Raw genomic sequence first — 19,980 nt, forward strand, 5'->3', positions numbered from 1 at the left:
CTGATATTCCGATGGCGGATTGGCGGCCGCCCACGCTAAAGCTCTAAAGGGAGCGGGCCAATTTCCCATCGGAGAGGAATGATAGTCGGCCTTTGATGTGCCGCATCCTCAGTCGGGTTCAACAGCCCTTGCCCGTAAAGGTAGAAATATTTCGGTTGGACCCGCCAATCCCCGAAAACGAGGGCTGGGTTACCAGACCTCCCGCTGCAAAATTCTTGACGCGGTCTCGCAAAATTCCGTAATGTAAACCTTCCAGATGTTGAAAATTTTCCCGACCTTCAGAGCTTAGCGTGTCGGCTGAAAATTTCACCATCTGGGTGCCAGATAACGCGGCCGCGTCTTTTTTTGAAAACACGCGGCCGCATCTTTTATGAAAAACACGCGGCCGCATCTTTTATGAAAAACACGCGGCCGCGTCTTTTATGAGAAACACGCGGCCGCATCTTTTATGAGAAACACGCGGCCGCATCTTTTATGAGAAACACGCGGCCGCATCTTTTATGAAGAACACGCAGCCGCGTCTTTTTTGAAAAAAAGACACACGACGGCTCCCAAAATGTAGACTAGTAACTAGTCGTTGTATTTCGCTGTAGCTCCGTTTTCAACACGCTCACTACGTTCACTGAATACAAACCTCTCATTCCCGTAGCGTTTTTTTTTATAAGAATAATTTCCCCGCCCGCACATCACTTTATAATAAGCACAATTTCCGCGTCTTGTGTCTCAGGAAAACCGGACGCTTGCTAGTCTACCCAAAATGATGCCCACCAATGGGCGCACTGTGTGGGGTGGTATGTCAAAAATATCCAGTTTAGACAACAGTCGGAGGTTTGAAAATGATTGAGTCGGTTTATAAAGTGATTAGGTCGGTTTAAAAGGTGATCGGCTTGGTTTTTTCGTTTTTCCCGGGAAATCGGATTACTAAGTCCTCCTAAGTATGGTCTGGAAAATGTCACATTTCACTAGATCTAATTATGATAAAGCTAAGCGCCGATTTTTTGGTACCAACTTTTCCAAAACACCAAGCCAAAAAACCAAAGGTCCAATAGATGTATTTAATTAACGATTGATTTCTACAGAAAAAGTCTGTACCTTATTTTACTTTCTTCTAATTGAGAAAAATTCCTACTTAAACTTAATCTAGAAAAAGTACTTTAATCGGATTAACTTTCGCGAGATAAACTTTAGCGAGTTTCGCGAAAGTTTATCTCGCGAAATTCTGCAACTTTTCCAATTCCATTACTAATTCCTAATTTCTCGACCTCTGGAGCTATTGAGCCACTTCCAAATGGTCAAATCCTCACAATTGCATGGCCCTGGTGAGAACTAGAACCTTGGGAGTTGGCTGGGTTCTGTGGTTTGGTGGTTTGTTTTTTAATCAATTTCTTCATTCGCGAAAGTTTATCTCGCAAAATTTTGGGATAGCTCCAATTCGCGAATATTTATGCGCAACATTTCGCGAATTTTTGACCTCGCGAAACTTTATCTCGCGAAAGTTAATCCGGTTAAAGTAGTATAAAAATTTCAACAACGCGCCATTTTTATTGCATATATCCCTAGCCTGTGCCAAACCCTACTTCTTTATGTAGCTGACGGTAGTAGGGTTTGTCACGTTTAGATAGATTTCGTATGCAAGCGTTTCTTCGAAAAGCCTCTACGTGAAGTGCAAATTCCTTAATGTCATGTGCAAAAGAGGGTTAAATTCTCTTCGGACATTAATTTACAAAAAGTTTATAATTATTTTTAGCTTTTAATGACATATGCAATAAAAGTTGACCAATAGACGATATCGGCTTTCCGAATTCTCCCCGAATGATTACCCATGATGCATTGCACATCAAAGTCGATATCGTCCGTGAATTTGCATCATGGGTAATCATTCGGGGAGAATTTGGAAAGCCGATATCGTCTATTGACATTTAAATTTCATTTAATTGTTTTGACCTATATTGCGTTTCAAACTGAACCAATCGCGTTTTAAACCGACCCAATCGATTTTAAACTCAGGTAATTTCATTTCTCTTGTTGTGGAAACCCAAATTACTCCCTCAAAAATCTAGAAAGTTAACTTACCCAGACACAGTATGCAGTGACACTGGGCTTCAATTTGATGATCTGAGTGCGAAAGTTGTCGTTCTTTTTGTCTTTAGTTAGCCTAACTCGTCAGTATTGTCGTTTTTCTATTGTTTGTCTATTTTTAGTAATGCAGGATTATTTTGATAGACGTCCTCTAAAGCAAATTAGGCCATGTTTGGGTTTGTTGGAAAGCCCATTTCAAGGGCTATCTTTTCAGCGTGCCAGTTTTTTGAATAAGGTCCTCAAAAGTGGAACGATTTTAGCTGGGGCGGAATCGAAAGAGTTAAAGATTTTCAACCTTGAGGATATTAGCCTGTCGAAAGAAAATTTAGGTTAAGTTGAACATATTGCAGGAATTTTCGTCATTGGATTGGTCGTTAACTTGCTATTGAGACGTTTTATTAGATATTTACCATTTTCTGAACAACGTGTCATCTTTATTGTTTCGAGTAACCAATTATGTAATATAATATAATATAAAATTTCTACAGCTGCCACCAGATAAACTAACGTTTTCACCCACCTTTTTTTATCCAGTGAACTAGCCTGAAACATTTTCCGTCCCCGTATTCGTGATTTTTAGAGCTAAGAATTTAGCTCGTGTTAATTCCGAGGAAGTCATTTCAACAATCTCCCGCGCTCCGTTCGCATATTATCTCTCCGCAGGTAGTTGGCTTCCCAGCCAAGTTAATGATTGAAAGCTAGTCTAAGCACAACACATTTATACTCAGATCGAACATTCATACCCCTCTTATCTTCTTTTTTCTTTGAGAGTTTTCAGGCAAAGGTAGGTCTCCGAAGCGGAGAGCGCAAATAGCACTAGAGGGCTAATAATCAATCTGCAAGGGCATAATTAATGAACAACGACAAACGAAAACTTAACGCTATTACTATTATTGTCCATATCAGAGATTCAAACAAAGTCAATGTACAAACAATGTTTATTGAAAATCGGGCTCTGTCACATTTTAGGTATTGCCATTTTGCATCTGTGTGCAAAATTTCATGAAAAAATATAAAGTACAGCTCGAGAAATTCAAGAAATACCATTTTTCCGGCGAAAATTTGCTGTTCCGGCGAATTTTAGAAAGTTCCGGCTTCAAAAATCGAAGAAAGATCCGGCCGCATGTTTATAACGCGCGGCCGCGTGTTTTTCTTGACAAAAACACGCGGCCGCAGGTTTTATTCCCCGGCCGCGTGTTTTCGAAAAAAGACGCGGCCGCATGTTTTCGAAAAAAGACGCGGCCGCATGTTTTCGAAAAAAGACGCGGCCGCATGTTTTCGTTTTCAAAAAAATACGCGGCCGCGTATTGTAACACGCGGCCGCATACTGTAACACGCGGCCGCGTATAATTAGCGCGGCCGCGCGTTACAACGCAAACTAAATACAAACTAAAAGGTCCTCTTCAGCCACGGTACATTTGTGTTATTGTCTTTCAGAAAACAAACGTTACAAGTAAATCAGCCAGGTCATTATGAAAGAAACACCATCTCAAGTTCAGAAAGGTCAACTTCGTAAAATGTTAAACTTCGGAATGATTTGCCGTCACTCCAACGATCTACCATCATGACTGGATGCTGCGCCATTTCAAAACAAAAACATTGAATTTGAAGTGCTATTTGTTAAAAAATACCAAGAGACAAATTTGTGTGAGCCGAGAAATTAACGACATAAAGATACGGATTGCGCTTAATTGGTCATTAATTTTCTGGGCGTGCGATGGAAGTGTGAATAATAAAACTCATCAACCAATCTTTAGTTTTTGCACGTAACTTTTTATGGACGCTAAACACATGATGAGAGGGTCTTCCTCAGAGTGAATTGGTGAAACAAACACGTTTTATAAGAACTTTTTCGATTAGACTGTCTCGTTTCCTTATGGTTACTATCTTATCGTTATATTTCATTAGATATTTTCTTATTTTTCGCAGGACTTTCGGATGCTAAGTTCTAAGTATTATTTTTTTCGGAAGCCCATAAACTTTTCCGACTTTCAAATAAAGTAACGACGGTCTTTTTAAAACACCCCTGTGTCGACTCCCGCTCCACTTGAAAAATTGGGCCGAGATTTCGTATCCGGTGGGGAACATCAATTTCAACCTCATTAGGAAATTGAAGCACTTCAAAACGACCCCAACAGATATTTTGATAAAAATTTCAACCCTATTTTTTATGTGTTGTTTTGAGTGAAGTTCCACCGGGGCTTTGTGAAACATGGGTGTTATAGAAATATAAGCGAGAGAGCTAAATGTTCATTGTGAAAAAACTGTTTCAAGTTTTATTTTTCGCAATATGAGAATTTAGTTTTGATTCCCGTATTACATTATACATTCCCGTATTACTTATACATGCACTTTAGTAGTTTCAATGAAATCGGGATCAAATCAGCAAAAAGCCATCGGCTGTGGACAAATGGGTGTTTTATACAAGTCAAGTGAAATTTAATGTTTGCTAAAATAGCGCTTTAAATAACTTAAGTTACTGTTGACTTTCATATTCAACTTGACTATACTAGGAGGCCACAGCTTTTTTCTACACAGCCAGCGGAATAAATAAAACCCGGTCTTTGATGAGGTTTCCAATTTATCAAGAGATAGAAAATTGACTTTCTATTCAACAGTAGACTACAATTTTGATTTAGATAATTGTTCGACGATGGACCAGGTGGACGTGCGAGGAAGTTAGCGCGATCAAGATCGTGGTTAAAAGTAACCCAATATACTACACAAGGCTTGCCTATGTTTTAGTAGTGAAAGAAATCGGAACGAAACGCCGTACTGTAAATCACGAATTAAATACTAATTAAATGTTTTGTTACCAGTGGGACTACGGGCGGTTCACAAGTTCGTCGATGCAGGTTTTATAGATTAGATTAAAAAGAGATGAAAAGAAATAAATACAAAATACCTACCGAGTAAGTAAGAGCTTCAATGGTAGACTAGAAACATAATACTGTGTCTAATTCTGCTTCATTACCGCTGTATATGTCTTACCTTACTTTAAATAAGACACCCCTATCTCACAGTGGCCCCGGTGGAATCTTTTCCAACAGAGGGGATAAAAATTCCCATTGATATTTTTGCCAAATTTTCCAGTGGGGCTGGATGATCTGTGACACTGGGGCGTAATAAGCACATACCATTTGACGGGTTTGAAATTTTTGAACTTATCGTCTTTTGATTTCAGTTAAAGGTTAAATGTTACGATAACGAAATTTAGTTTGTTAATACAGCCGAAAATGTATCGACTATATACACCCACTTACGGATTTAAGACGATAGAGCAAGTATGTCGGAAGCATACGAAGGAGTGCAACGCTCGTTAAAAGACAATGAATTTACAATTACAAATATCTTCCTCTGATAAGTTCGACATGGTCTAAAACCGCATATAATCCTCCAGTAACATAGTGATACAGAGGTTTCTTGAGTCAAAATGATTTGTAAGCCAGCTGTAAGAACCATCGGCTGTCATAGCACCAAAGCGGCCATTTTGCTAATGATATTTCGATTGTCAATTTGCAGTATTTTTTTCACGTGGACACATTCATTAACATTAGGCAAAAAAGGAACAGGTAAACAGGTTCTATCACAACCATTCAATACAAAATGTTTAGGTGGAAACACCCCTGTCTTGACTACCGAGATGATAAAAATGTTTAACCTATTTCAGCTATTGTTAATGGGCTGAATGATAATAACTTAGGGGTAGTTTTCACATCAAAGCCACAATACATTGATTATATTTATTTTGGAGAAATTCGGCACCTGGATCTGGCGAAATCACTGATCACTTTAGGCGTACAAACGAGCACAAAGTTTCGCAAGGCCGAAATAGCGCAAAGTTTACGACAAACTTTCACGAATCGTTAATTTTAAAATTTTTAAACAAATAATGGCTTATTAATAGGAAAAAACACTTCTTGAATGAATTGGATTGCAACCTTTGTCTTTTGACTTGTGAATGAGGCTTTATCAGGCTAAAAGTGCAATGAATCCGTGCGAATCTTATATTTATTACAGCTTTTTACAGATTTTCTATTTCGTCAAAAACTTTTCGTCTGCATAAACTTTCGCGAATGGCCTGAAAGAGAAATTTCTTTTCTGCATAAACTTTCGCCAGCAGAATTTTTCGCGACTTTTACAAATTTTGGCCTTTTTGGCGAAAGTAAATGTCTTTGCAAATTCTGAACGGGCCATGTTTATGCTCGTGAAAATTTCTCAAAAGAATTGGGAATCTATAGAACCTCAAAATCGTAATAAATATCAAATTTTTGACATCATTTTATAGTTTAATACCTGTTATAGTCGAAGAGCAGCCGTCTTTATCGGATTTAAGGTATATTTTTCCATTTTAAGGCAATTTTCATTCAAAAGTTCTCATTTATATCCAACGATTCGCGAAAGTTTCTGCTCGCGAAAGTTTGTACGCCTAAAATACATACACTACTGTCACACCACCATGGAAAGAGCATGACAAACGCGTCTTCAAGTGTACCGGAGGCTCTTTAATTAGTTACCATAATCTTAGATTTAAATCATTAGAATTTGCATCCAACATATTATGTGGATCAGATGGTGACTTACAAGCAAGCATTTTCCAAGAATTGTTTGACATATTCTAATGTTCTAATGAAGAAAATCCACCATCATCGACTTCTAATAAAAAAAGGGTTTTCCCTTTACCTTACTTTATACTAATAAAGCACCAAATTACCTGCACGTTTATCATCAATGTCTGGTGACGTCAGAACAAAGTTCTTATAATTGCTTCGAAATCACATTATGTTTCTCTTGGGATTCGTTTAAAGAAGATCTTTCTCGGCTGACGGTAAAGCTATTCTCGCAGTGACTTTCTCGGCGAATTTACGGAGCAACTTTGAAGAGCTATTGAAGATTGAGGAATGCATATTTTTAGCCCAAATAACTTTTAACGTGACATTCAATGTCTCCTCTTTTCATCACGTAAATAAATTAATGAGGTCGCCGCTTTAGATATCCAACAAATCTCTTTACAATGGAAGATGGTAAAATATTGTGATTTTCTTCAATTTCTTCTTCGTTTTTCTTTCGGCGTTCCGTCGCTTGATATGTATCGTCGAGTGTACTTCATTTCTGAACTGAGAAAGAAAAAAGTACGATAAAATGTTAAATCCTCGCGAGGTAATCACTTATTAAAGATTTTAGTCCGAAGTTTCCTTCATTCCGAAGTTTCCCCGACCTACGGTACATAAAAGTTGGATAGGGGTAAGTGAATCAATCTGGCTCAGATTTCTCTAGGCTAGTGGCTAGGTGTTGTAGTGGTGGTCAATGCAATTTAAAAAAATACTTACCTAAGCCTTAACCCATGTTTTTCCATGCACAAAGCCCAATTTCCAGCAGAGACCAGCAGCCTCACAGCTCATTTCTTGAAATAACTCGAAAATTTAACGGAAGGAAAAAAAACCGAGTTAAAATTCATGAAATAACTCGAAAATTTAATGGAAGGAAGAAAAACCGAGTTATAAATTTGAGTGTGACGTCATAATTTTCTGAAAATGACGTCATAACTCGGGTTTTCCGTAACTCGGAAAAATAACTCGGGAAAAATAACTCGGGTTTTCCGGGTCTCTGTCAGTGAAGGCTAAACTGACTGAAAATTTGACCCTACTATCGCATTCGTGAAACAGAGAAAAAAAATTCTCGCCCACTGTTTCGATAAGCAAAGCATGTCAACAATAACGATGATTAACAGATGTTATCTAAATTAACCGGTCAGCTAATGTACTTTCTAGACACACTTGAGCAACGCCCGTTCTAGCCCCCGCCCCTATCACCTAGTACGCCCTTTCAAATATTTTGCGTGGTCAGCATTTCTGTAGCCTCGTTTTGGAAATTTGTTGATAAAAGTGTCATGGCGGCCTTCTAATGTAAACAAAGCGAAAGTGAAATATCATGGTACGAAAATTGAGCTCTTTATTTGATATTTTCTTATTGGAATTCCACATTTCCCCTGTATTTTTTCCTTAAGTATGATAAGAAATAGAGATTCTCAACTTTGAAGGATTTGGCTTGTAATTCTTTGCTTTTTCAGTTTTGCAATTTTTATTCAGATTTTGCCAGACGTAGTTAGTTCGTATATAATTAATCGAACCAATCAAACTGTATGTTTAATCAAACTTTGTCAAACTTAATCGAACTTTTTTGGCCGATTAATGTTCGACTAAGTTTGGTTGTCGAACTTTAATCGAATACTCACAAATTTCTCAAAATACAAAGTTCGATTAAAAGTTCGATTTATACTGAAATCGAACTTAATCGAACTTTTTTTTGCGCGTAATTCGATCGCACTTTTTGCCAGCCTTTGACAACACTTTGAGGAACTTTGAAGCACCCCCGCTGGTGGAGGCATGTACCCTCACATCCCCCCTGACCAGTGGGCACCAACCAAACTCCCCGGAACCCTGACCGTAAGTTGGTCTAATGTTGACATCCCTCGTCTAATTTCGACACCCTTCTTTAGAGAAAGGAATAATATGAAAGCTTGAATCAATGATTGAAAAAGGATTATTCCTCTCTGACCACTAAGCAAAGAAAAATAGTTTCAACCTTTCTATAAATTTCAGCTGATAAAAAGGGTGTCGGAATTAGAGGAAGGGTGTCGACATTAGACCAAGTTACGGTACCCAAATGAGGTCATTTATGCCAATTTCTGCCGGCTTTTGACGGCGTTTTTGTGGTAAAAAAGTGCTATAATTTTGCATAAATTATGCAGATTGTGGGGAAATTCCCTGTTTTCAATCAATTTTTGACCATAAAATCGCCTATAACTTTTGATCTAGAAAAGTTGAGACTTTGATATGATACATTTTTTTGCTCAGTTTGAAGAGCTCTATCACGTGGTATAGATCTTTTTTGATTTTGAAGACCCCCCCAAAATCATGAATTTTCAGGGCTTACAATTTTGCCTAAAATCGCAAATTGCGCAAATTACGCAAAAACTACGGGTTTTCAAGCTTGGTAACATTGAAAATCGGAATCAACACCCTCAAATTGACCAAGAAAGATATCAAAAGTTTATTCACCGACATTTTGAAAAAAAGTGAAACGTTTTGAGGTACCTGGCCATGGTCTAAAATGGCGTTCGTGTCTTTTCGCACTTTTTTAGCCTAGACAATGTAGCAAATATAGTAAGTATAAGCACGCTGTGCCTTAATTGGCTGAAATTTTTTTTTGTGTAGGGAAAAGTTTTTCAAACTTTCAGGGATGATTGACCAAACTGTTACAATAAAAATTATCCAGCTCATTTTTTATCTTCTTCCCTTCTTCATTTTAAATGAAGCACTCAAAGTTTACTGAAGGTAAGCACATAAGATATTCTTATAATTATTGATATTCATTGAAACACGCTTGGTTGTGCGCTGCTGTGGAGTGCATGACGTGCTGCTGTGGAGTGCATGACGTAACTCGTGCAGCAACTAACTCGCTTTCTGTTGGAAGATCATATTGGGCGTTTTGGCGTTACCCCCCTCAAAGCAGCGGGTGCCTTTGTTTTTTTCGGGACTCTTTCCACAATTTTAAATGGCCTTAATAATAGATCCAAAAGAGCGCCATAATCATGGAAGATAATTTGTTTTGGTCTCTGGCTTTGAAAAGTAGCAATGTTTTTGGTTGTTTTCGATGGAAAATGGTAAGAAACTTAAGTTTACAAGTGTCATTTAGTTTTTGCTGGCTTATAGAATGGCAGGATCCTGGATGGTTTCCCTGACTGCAATTAAATATTACCAAGGAATCCAACGTTCGATTGAGATTCTTTTTTTATGATACAAATAAGCTCTCGCATTTTTTTATGCCCCCCCCCTAACAGCTGACAATAAGGCAAAGCTAGACTTACTTTTTTTCCCTTTTTATTCCAAATATTATAATTTTTGGACCTTTTTACAAGATTTTTTAATAGGAATCTTGTTGTAGGATAAGGTTCTTCGTGTGTACCTAATTTCAACTTGTTTGGAGCACCCTATTAAGACTTATCGATCTTGGATAACTCATTATCCTTTCGGTCAGTTAGTCACACTAGCGTCCCGCCAAAATGCGTATCAAAGATTAATGCTGCAAAAGCGCTATATTGTTTACTTGACTCGCAAGTAAAAAAGTGTGCCGCGAAACTTCTAAAGGAATTCATGAAAAAATAATCCGGTGCTTTTTAATGAAATTTAAAATCATTTTTAAAAAACAATGAGAAATTGCCTAGAATTTGAGCCATACTGTAGATGGAAAAATTTGAGCCAAGCCAACCTTGAAAACTAATTTGAAGATCAACTTCCCAAGAAAAAGATCTACAGGGGAGACAGAACCCAACAAGATCCGCACTGCCAGATAGGCTATTCTCGGAAATTTTGCCGGACATCAAGCAATGGCCCATTTACATGTGCAGAATTAGTTTTGCTTTAGCGTATAATCAAGGTCTAAAAAATTGAAGCCCTGTCTCGGGAATTGAATTACAAATTTTGGTTGGTTGATTGGCTGCTGCACGTTTAGCAATCAATCATTTTGTTTCATTTCAAATCTTAATTGATTGTCTTTGGATCTTGAACTTGATTCAGGTAACTCTCATCCTTGTTGTTGCAAATACATCCTGTAGATGACTGATGTTGTTTTTCTGAAAGCTTTATTTCTTAGTGTGACTAGCTGTCAGTTAGGAAAATTCATTGTCGTTTTTTTTAGGACCACAGTTTAAATATATATCTCTTTAAGTATACCTTTTGCAAGATGGACCTTTTAACTTAACCACAGGTATCAATGTAGGGCCTAGTAGACATTTATTAGTCTGTAATTTGCAAAACTAGTCAGGGGTGTAAAGAATATGCAAAAACAGTCAATTTTTGTACTTTCTTATTGACAGTATCCACATAGTTGACATATAATACAATAGGGGGTTTCAAGGTTTACAGTGATACAGTATAGGCCTTTTTTCTGTCCGGTATATTGAAGAAAAATGTGCGGTATTCCGGTATTTGAAATGCTGCCGGTGACGTTAAATTGCCTAAAAATGTATTTTGGTATTTACCCATGGAAGTTCGGTATTTTGGTAAATTCAAATCTTCTAATACCATTAACTTTGACACAGTATACAACTTCTGCCCCAAAGCAGTAGCGTGGGGGCAGGGGGTAAGAGGGGCAACAGGGGAGCTCCAGTGGCGACTGCTCAAGGAGGGAGGGGGCGCCGAATATTCCATCCACTATCCTTTGAATAATGACTTTTCACAACCTTCGATTAAAAAGTGATACTATCTGTTAAAGCACTTAAAAATGTCTATTTTTCTTGGTTAGAGTAGAATTTGATAAAAAATCATTAACGATTATCAAAAGCAAATTGGACGGACTAAACCAATTATGGAGCCCCTTTTCCTATTTTTACATTGAAAAACGCATCTTTAGCCATAATAGAGGGCTTTTGATTAGCTATTATATTTTGCGCTTGCTTCGCTCGGATAATTTTCATACAACATTTGAAATTAGAACAGTTGAAAAATGAAAGTTTCAACAAGGTGTCCCTTGCTTCTTATTTCATCAACAATTCTTGCAGTTGAAATGCCTTTCCTTACGAATTAGGCATAACATAAATTCTAAAAATTGTCGGTGACGGTGGGGTTTATTTTGTCCGGTATTCCGGTATTTCGGAAAAAAGATGCTGGTAATTCGGTATTGAGTACCCCTTGAACCCCCCCCCCCTCATGATACACATTGACATTATAGAAGTATTCCCCATGCAATGTTTATATCAAAATCTGCAAGAAAAAACAAAAATGGAGCGTTTGACTTGCGCGGCAAGTTACACACTCGTTATTTGTTGATCCCATCGGGCGATAGGCGGTTAGACGGTCGGGCGTTCTCTAATTCTCCAATCGCTGTCTGGTCATTTTGAATGAAAACAAAAAAGTTAAAAAGGGCGCACTATCAGTGAAAGTTATCGTGACATGTTACGACAGAAAGTATGATTGATAAACCTGGTGGAGTTATCAAAACAAATTTGTTGTCAAAGAGAATTTTAACAGTAAGTGAAAATACAGGCCAGAATTTCAACAGTCCCATGTCTCGACCAATCGTCCCAAGTTTGAACAGTTGAAGGTAAGTGGCTCCCTTCGAAAGTCTTTTTTAAATTTCAACCAATGAGATTGCTGCGTATAATGAAGGTTTTAAAATGACTGATTTTTGGCACTAATGATTTTTCGTTACCTTGGATGAGGAGCAGTCATATTTCTTTATTTCTTTCAATCGTTGATTCTAAGTGTTGAATTTTTTCTTATATTTCGTTCTCAAACGAAAGCGGGAATTTGATGCAAGTGTTATTTTTTCAAAGAATCCTTTCTGATTGGATTAAAGCACTTTACTTTCATTTGATCAGATACTTCTTTTTAAACAATCACACAGCAATTTTTTGAAAACAATCGATATCACAATGATTGGGTAATAAAATAAAATATTTGACACTTTAAGGAGTGTTTGCGATTGAACAAAATAAAACAATCTAAAAATTTTGAAAAAATATTTTGATATCAAAGTTGAATGCTAATAATGACCAAGTCAAAGTCCAACTTTAAGAACATCCTGAAGGTTCAGAAACTCCAAAAAACTCATTGCCCAATTTTTTCACTTACATTAGTTAAATGGTTACATAGTTTTTTTGAGTCCCACCGGGCAAACTTTAATCTCATGTATTCTACTTGTTTGTTTCTCAAATACACTCCCTTTCTCACAGACCCGGCAAGACTTTTTCAGCCAGTGGAGGTAAAAAAACTGACTGAAATTCAATGAGGATTGTCATTACCATATTTCTTATGGGTGGGGATTTAAAATCTATAGTCAGAAAATTCAATTGGGATGGGAAAAATAAAAATATTGTGCAGTGAGGATTGGTTTATTCAATTATTTTTAGTGGGGACAAAATTTGGAGTATAATTTTCCACTGGGGGCGATATTTGGGCCAATTTTTCCAGTGCGAAGGGGTCCCAGTGGGTCTGTGAGAAGAGGATGTTCAAATTTGTTATACACATTATGGTAAATAGGTTTTGCTCAGCACTATAAAATGAATCTGCATACCAAATATCCCTTTATTAAAAAAGAAAAAAGCTTTTGTCATTCCTGATGTTAGGCAAAAATAAAAAAATGTAGTGTTTCCGGAATGCGGGTGAAAGAAAAAAGCTTTAATGCTTTAATAGGCTTTTTTTATTTTCGCCTTATGTTGAATATAATTAAACTTAGACTCCAACATAAGAAAATATTGTGTGCACATATTTACTAATTATGCTTTTGTGTGTTATTGTTGGGATGCTGAAGCTTTTAATTATTCCATATGACATTCTACAAAAACATTCTATGAAAATCTTAAGCATTTAACAATAACACACTGATACATAATTAATGATTATGTGTGTACTGCGTGGAGATTTTTTCTTGTCATTGTGGATGCTGGATTCTTCTTTCAATCCAATCTTATGAGGTTGCATTCCACAAAAGATAATACGAATCTATTTGGTCAACCACGAGATGCATTTAATTATTTTATCTATATTACTTTAAGTCTAATGTGAATTGTGAGTGAGTCTTGAGGGGGCCATTAAGGATTTTTTGGATATGGACCTTGAGAGTTACGTGACCAATTTTGGAAGGGTAGTTGAAAATGAAAGCGAAAGTGGTCAGGGGGGAATTAGCGTTTTTGAGGAGAAGTCGTTACAGTGAAAATCTTTCGCAAAATTGAAAACCCACTTTCTCTCGAAATAATTGATGTTTTTTGTTTTTTTTGGGACCCTTTGGGCATAAGCCGTTGAACGTAAATATTCGGAATTTGCGTAGAGGAATAATTGTTATGTTGAAAGGAAATAATCTTACATGAATTTTATCTTCTTGCAGCAAGAACAAACAAAAATATATTATAAATTGAATACATTAAACACACATAAAAAATGGTAAGTTTACATACAAATTTCAGTTTCTAGCTCATTCCAAATTTCTTTTCTTTGATCAAGGTATTTTGACATTTAAAATTCCAGGCTCGATAAGTAAGCTTTTGATTTAACTTGTTGGCATCACAATTTTGAGGGAAAAAAGCAGCACTCTGTGTGCATTGTGCTGGTAAGAAGGATTCAATAACCTGGTAAACTATCTTTGCAAAATATCTTTATTGCTGAATAAATGAAGCAATCCAATGGTTTCGTTCACAAGTAATGTATGTTATGAGTTGCATCTCTCCAATTCTTTCTTCTTAAAAATTCTTTTAGGGGCCAAAGAAAAAAGGAGGGAAGAAATCTGCCAAAGCAAAGGCACCCACAATCGTTGATGGGATCAGTACAGAAGAAATGACTAAAGAACAGGTTTGTTATAAAAGAATTTAAGATGGAACAAATTTTGACAAAAATATTTGTTTAGAACAAAAAGAGAACTCCTGTTACAATAATACAGTTGTTTGTGGGATAAAGATTATAGAAGAACAGGGTCTTTGTAAGAACTCCCTTCTTTGTCAAATTTAGCTAAAAAGAACTATCTGGTGGTGTCCAAATGCAATAGTAAGGTTTTATCATGTTTGATCATTTCTTAACAGCTTGAAGAATACATTGTAAGACTGCGTGAAGAACTAGACAGAGAACGTGAGGAAAGGAATTATTTTCAACTGGAACGTGACAAGGTCAATACATTTTGGGAAATCACCAAGAGACAGTATGAGGAACGGAAAGCAGATCTAAGGAACAAAGAACGCGAAATGGAAGAAGCTGAGGAGAGACATCAAGTGGAAATAAAAGTTTATAAACAAAAAGTCAAACATCTTCTCTATGAGCATCAAAATAATATTACAGAACTAAAAGCAGAGAGTATGTTATATTAACTTTTGGTTTGGTAGAGTCACTATGTTCCCACCATGCATAGTGTGTAGAGAGTTAAGAACCTCCCCCACGTTTATTTCATCCCCAATACCCATCTTCCCCTCTGTAATGAAGTCTTTTTTACAGAAAATTTTTCTATGTACTACCAAAATGGTGAAAAAGTACAAAGTAATGAAGTCACGAGCCAACAATTTCACAAAATGACAAACGTTTTTATATTAACAACCGTGAACATAAACAGACCGTGATCATTTGTATATGTTTGAATTAACCAAATTTTCAAACCTAATTTTTTTAACTTGATCTCCCCCTACATTCCCACCTCCCCCCCCAAGTCTTTTTGGCAAATCTTGGTACCCCCAGAAAGGCCTCCAAAAAGTTGGTATCCCTCTATTAAAAAGGTGGTGTAAACTATCTCATGGTTACCGTTATCGAGTATATTTTCTGTGTTGCTTGTAGTAAACTACCTTGAGTTGACTTTATATTTTAAAGACCCACTTTTTGTGGATAAACATCATTGAAAAAGTTCATAAAGTATAGTCTCTTTAACTCGAAGTTTTACAACTCGAATACCTCCTAAACTCGAACAAGTTTTATGGTCCCTTCAGTTAACAATGTTTCATAAGTTTTACTCCATAACTGGAACAGATTTGTGCTCCTCGTGAGTGTTCGAGTTATGAAAACTCCGTGAGTGTTCGAGTTATGAAGACTCTAATGTATATATTTATTTGTTTTCTATTAAGATGCTGTTGCATTGAAGTTAGCACAAGATGATTACAATGACAACGAATCAGAACTTCGAAAAGACAAACGAAATCTCAAAGTGGAACTCAAAGAACAAGAACTTTCAAATGAAGATCTATTAAAAACACTAATTAGGGTTTGTATTTTGAAAATTCTGATGTTTTTAATGTATTGGTTTAAATGTTATTAGTTTCGAACTGTCTCTTATCGAAAAGTCAAACTTTGTCAATAATTGACATGGCATGATTCTTTGGTTTTCCTTTTTCCTTGCAATAATGAGTTGTATTTCGGGATATTTTTATCCTGAGAAACTTCCAATCAAAGGTTTTTCCCTACACCCGCCAACCTGTACATGCTATATCGTCTATTGTCAAATGACTTACCCAATGCATGTTTTGATTGTTGAATTGTTTAGAAAAAAGATGAACAGATCACAGCGTTACGTAATGATTTCGAACGACAAGCAAAAGGTATTCAATGTTTTTTTCTATCATTACGAGTTGAAAAAACTAGGAAAACATATATTTTTGCAGCTAGTTATTTTCTGCTACTTTTAAGACAACCTTATGAAAGTGCAAAATTGGTAAGTGTCTTGTGCGCATGGTTTTTCCACTTACTTTCAACACTATTTACACGTCCCATTTTTATTAATTTCGTTTTCCAGAAATCGAATCAAAATACGAGCGTAAGATGCGTATGTTACGTGACGAACTGGAATTACGACGCAAGACGGAGATTCACGAGGTTGAAGAACGTAAGAACAGTCAGATCAACACGTTGATGAAGAACCACGAGAAGGCATTCAGTGATATCAAGAACTATTATAATGACATCACACTCAATAATCTGGCACTTATTAACTCGCTGAAGGTAAATAAATAATCTACAATCGGCGCCCAAATATTTAGCACAAAAGGGGAATTCCCTCAAAACTTTAAAACGGCAAGTGATTATTAAGTGCTTTAAAGTACGGTCAGAAAGTAGAGTTTAACTCTGAGTTTTAACATTAGACTTAAGGTTTACGACCTTAGAATCTCAGGATCTAAAAGCTCAAAAATGTTTCAATATGACTGAGAACATAGGCTGGAAGCCACTTAACACCTCCCAAATCAAAAAATTCCCTGAAACAAAGTACTGAAATTGTAATTCTTGCCCGAGCTTTAAATTCTGAAAAACGTTAGAATACCCAAAATTGCCAATATATTTCGGCACTGATTGTAGAGCGATTGTCCTGGTTCCTCAAAACGATTAAATGTGATGCTAGCTAGTACCTTCTTGGACATAATAATCCTCTCGGTACTTCATGTGTTACTGAGAACTCATGTTTGCTTTTGAAAAGCTTGAATTCTCCACACTGAGTATTATCTTAAGGAAAAGGTTTACATCAAGAGAAGCTTACTTTTAGAGTCTGGCAAATCTTTAAAAATCAAAATGTAAGCATCATATCATGTATAACATTTTCACACCTTTTGAATTACACATTTTTTTATAGATGTCCAAAATTTTTTGAAGTCTTCCGATGCTCTTTTTGAGTCATTTTGTGATATTGTTGTGCAACTTCATAAGGAATGTGTGTTTTAGAGTTCGCGAAACCTTAAAATTATTCTTAACATTTTGGCCACCGAAGCCTTGTATCCTTATATAGGTTGCTCTTGTAAAAATAAAACGTCTATTATGGTCTTTTTTCTGATCTTGTCTCTTACCTTTCGATACACAGGAACAAGTAGAAGAGATGCGTAAGAAGGAAGAGCGTTTAGAGAAGCAAATGAACGAAGTGATGACTGAGAATCGACGCCTCATTGAACCTCTTCAAAAAGCTAAAGAAGAAGTTCAAGAATTACAAAAACAGGTATCCGGGTTTTTAGCAAATATCTTAGTGAAGGGTAATAGATATTTTGGAAAATTTCGGAACACTAGCTTATTACACAACTAGATATGTCGAATTTCTAAACTTTTTGGCTTATGATATTACAGTAATATGAGTCACAGCAAAAAGTTTAATGTGACATCCTTGCCGAAATAATTTAAATGAAGCTTTGAACATATTTTCATTATATTTCAGCTCGCAAATTACGAAAAAGACAAAGCCTCTTTGCAAAGCGCCAAAGCAAGACTTCGCGTACAAGAACAAGAGCTCGGAAAATTACAATGGGAGCATGAAGTTCTTCGACAGCGTTTCGAACAAACACAAAATGAGCGTGATGAATTATATAATAAATTCGTGACCGCCATACATGAAGTGCAACAGAAGAGTAACTTCAAGAATTTGTTATTGGAAAAGAAATTGGGTGCTCTTGCTGATACCCTTGAGAAGAAGGTACGCGCTTCGTTTTTGTCTTGCATAATGTATAATATACTCGGAACAATTCGATTTTTGAAAAGCGTTATGCATCAGTTTGGTAAAGCTTTTACATTTCTTTTTATTATTGGCTTTTGCTAATAAAATTTTCCTAGAGTCTGCGCAGGCCTCCTCGCTGTACTATATTTTTCAAATGCCTTTATCTTTAAGCTAATTTTTTTATATCTAGTCTAAAAGATAGCCTGGGATTCTTAATTTCCCCTAAGATTTCGATCTCTAGAGACATTCTACCAATTTATTTTAACCATTTGCATTCTTAGGAAGCACAATTGAATGAAGTATTATCAGCATCCAATCTCGATCCAACTGCATTGACAGTCGTCACAAGAAAACTCGAGGTAAGTGGTCCGGGATGTTTATGAATATGAATTCAAAATTATTGTTTGTGATCATGCTTTTCGTAATTTATACCAATTAATGCAAACTACACGGCGGTACGTTCGTAAAATAGTTAAAGGTTTTATTTTTACATAAGTGTTCCCGTTTCATATCAGACACATATTTCATATCAGGACAGTGTTTGCCTATTGTTATATTATGCTGATATAGGCAAAACGTTGTTGTTCTTTTCCTCTTTCTGATCAATCTTGCTCCATATCCGTGCCAATCTAATTTGAAAAAGCTTGTGAGTTAAAATTGATGAGTAAGCAAACGATATCACTCTTATTTTAAAACAAACCTTTTAAAATAGTCCATTTGAACCTCCTTGAGACACTAAATTTTTACATGTGAAATTTCTTTTGTTTTCCAATGAAGTGAATACAGTCGCTCTCATGTTGTCTTCTGACCAGCCACCAGAACTGTTGGACCGTTGGACTGTTGTGGTAGGATAGCTCACTCGGTAGCATTCAGCTTTCAATCTCATAGGTCTAGCGCTAATAGAAAAGGGGGTAGACTCCCTTATTCCTGGTTCAGCCGACAGCCACTCTAGATGAATATACTTACTTTACTATACTGAAACTGTGTTTGTATTCTTATTTAGGATGTATTGGACTCGAAGAACAGCGCCATTAAAGATCTTCAATATGAACTTGCTCGTGTTTGCAAGGTAAACTAAATTATAACCCTGTTCGTCTTGTATGCTTTTTTTCAGGGGTAGTTGTAATTATTGATGTGAAATAGCAAGGGTCGTAACCCTGAGCTGTTTCCCTTCCTTTGGCCTAACTTTGCAAGCTAAGATTGCAATTATTAGGCTTGAAAATAGTATGATAATTCATATGAAAAATGCACGTTAAGTGTATGGTTTGAAAGCATTGACGGCAACTGCGGTTTGATTGATAGCGAATGTTCTTTTTCATCTACGTTTTAGGCTCACAACGATTTAATTCGAACGTACGAAGCAAAATTCCGTTCGTTTGGTGTTCCCACAGAAGAACTCGGTTTCAAACCCCTTCAAAGCAATGTCACTGGACAACAACTTGGTAAAGGCGCTGCTGGATTGGTCGCTCAACCTACTTAACAAATTAGTACCCAAACTCCCTTATTTTGTAACAAACAGGTATATATGTAATTTATTTTATTATTTTTTAACTGCTTGCTTGAACTATTATGTAAATTTAAAGGAGCTAAGGAGATTGTATATACGTAACTTGATTTTTTTGGAACTGATCAATATTATTTTAGTAATGCCAACAAACTTCAATTGTTGTTAATTCCTTTTTTTAAACCATTCGTTTAACAGCTCTCTGTGTGCATAATTGTAGGGATGGTTGGAATAAGCAAGGGGTGGATTGGTACTTTGGGAGAAAATCCGTAAAAGGATTCAACTCCCCCTATTCAACTTGACACCACAGGTAAGCCGCACAATTTACGTAGAAACTTTCCGGCAGGTCCTGTGGTTGTGATCGAGGGTTCATAAGCGATTTAAGCCATTTCTCAATATTTTTTGCTTGCTAAACAAATTTATGGCATTTTTTTGAAAGAACAAAATGACTTTGATCGTGG

General features: G+C 36.5%; 1 protein-coding gene across 1 annotated transcript; it reads left to right on the forward strand.

The window, feature by feature from the left end:
- The first annotated feature begins 13,963 nt into the window (after positions 1-13,963).
- Positions 13,964-19,672, forward strand: LOC136806796 (dynein regulatory complex subunit 4-like). Its single transcript, XM_067063374.1, has 11 exons — positions 13,964-14,021; positions 14,334-14,426; positions 14,654-14,921; positions 15,677-15,813; positions 16,093-16,147; positions 16,342-16,547; positions 17,395-17,526; positions 17,740-17,994; positions 18,297-18,374; positions 19,019-19,084; positions 19,346-19,672. The coding sequence occupies exons 1-11, from the start codon at positions 14,019-14,021 to the stop codon at positions 19,493-19,495; spliced, it is 1,443 nt and encodes a 480-aa protein (XP_066919475.1). The 5' UTR covers positions 13,964-14,018; the 3' UTR covers positions 19,496-19,672.
- The last annotated feature ends 308 nt before the right edge of the window (positions 19,673-19,980 follow it).

The sequence above is a fragment of the Clytia hemisphaerica genome, unplaced genomic scaffold (assembly GCF_902728285.1).
Source record: "Clytia hemisphaerica strain Z4C2 unplaced genomic scaffold, Clytia hemisphaerica genome assembly, whole genome shotgun sequence".
Classification (NCBI taxonomy): domain Eukaryota; kingdom Metazoa; phylum Cnidaria; class Hydrozoa; order Leptothecata; family Clytiidae; genus Clytia; species Clytia hemisphaerica.

What these genes read in the sequence shown, in the direction of transcription:
- LOC136806796 (XM_067063374.1), top strand. An exon ending in CACTTATTAACTCGCTGAAG is followed by an intron (nt 16,548 to 17,394) that starts GTAAATAAATAA and finishes TTCGATACACAG; the next exon opens with GAACAAGTAGAAGAGATGCG. An exon ending in AACTTGCTCGTGTTTGCAAG is followed by an intron (nt 19,085 to 19,345) that starts GTAAACTAAATT and finishes TCTACGTTTTAG; the next exon opens with GCTCACAACGATTTAATTCG.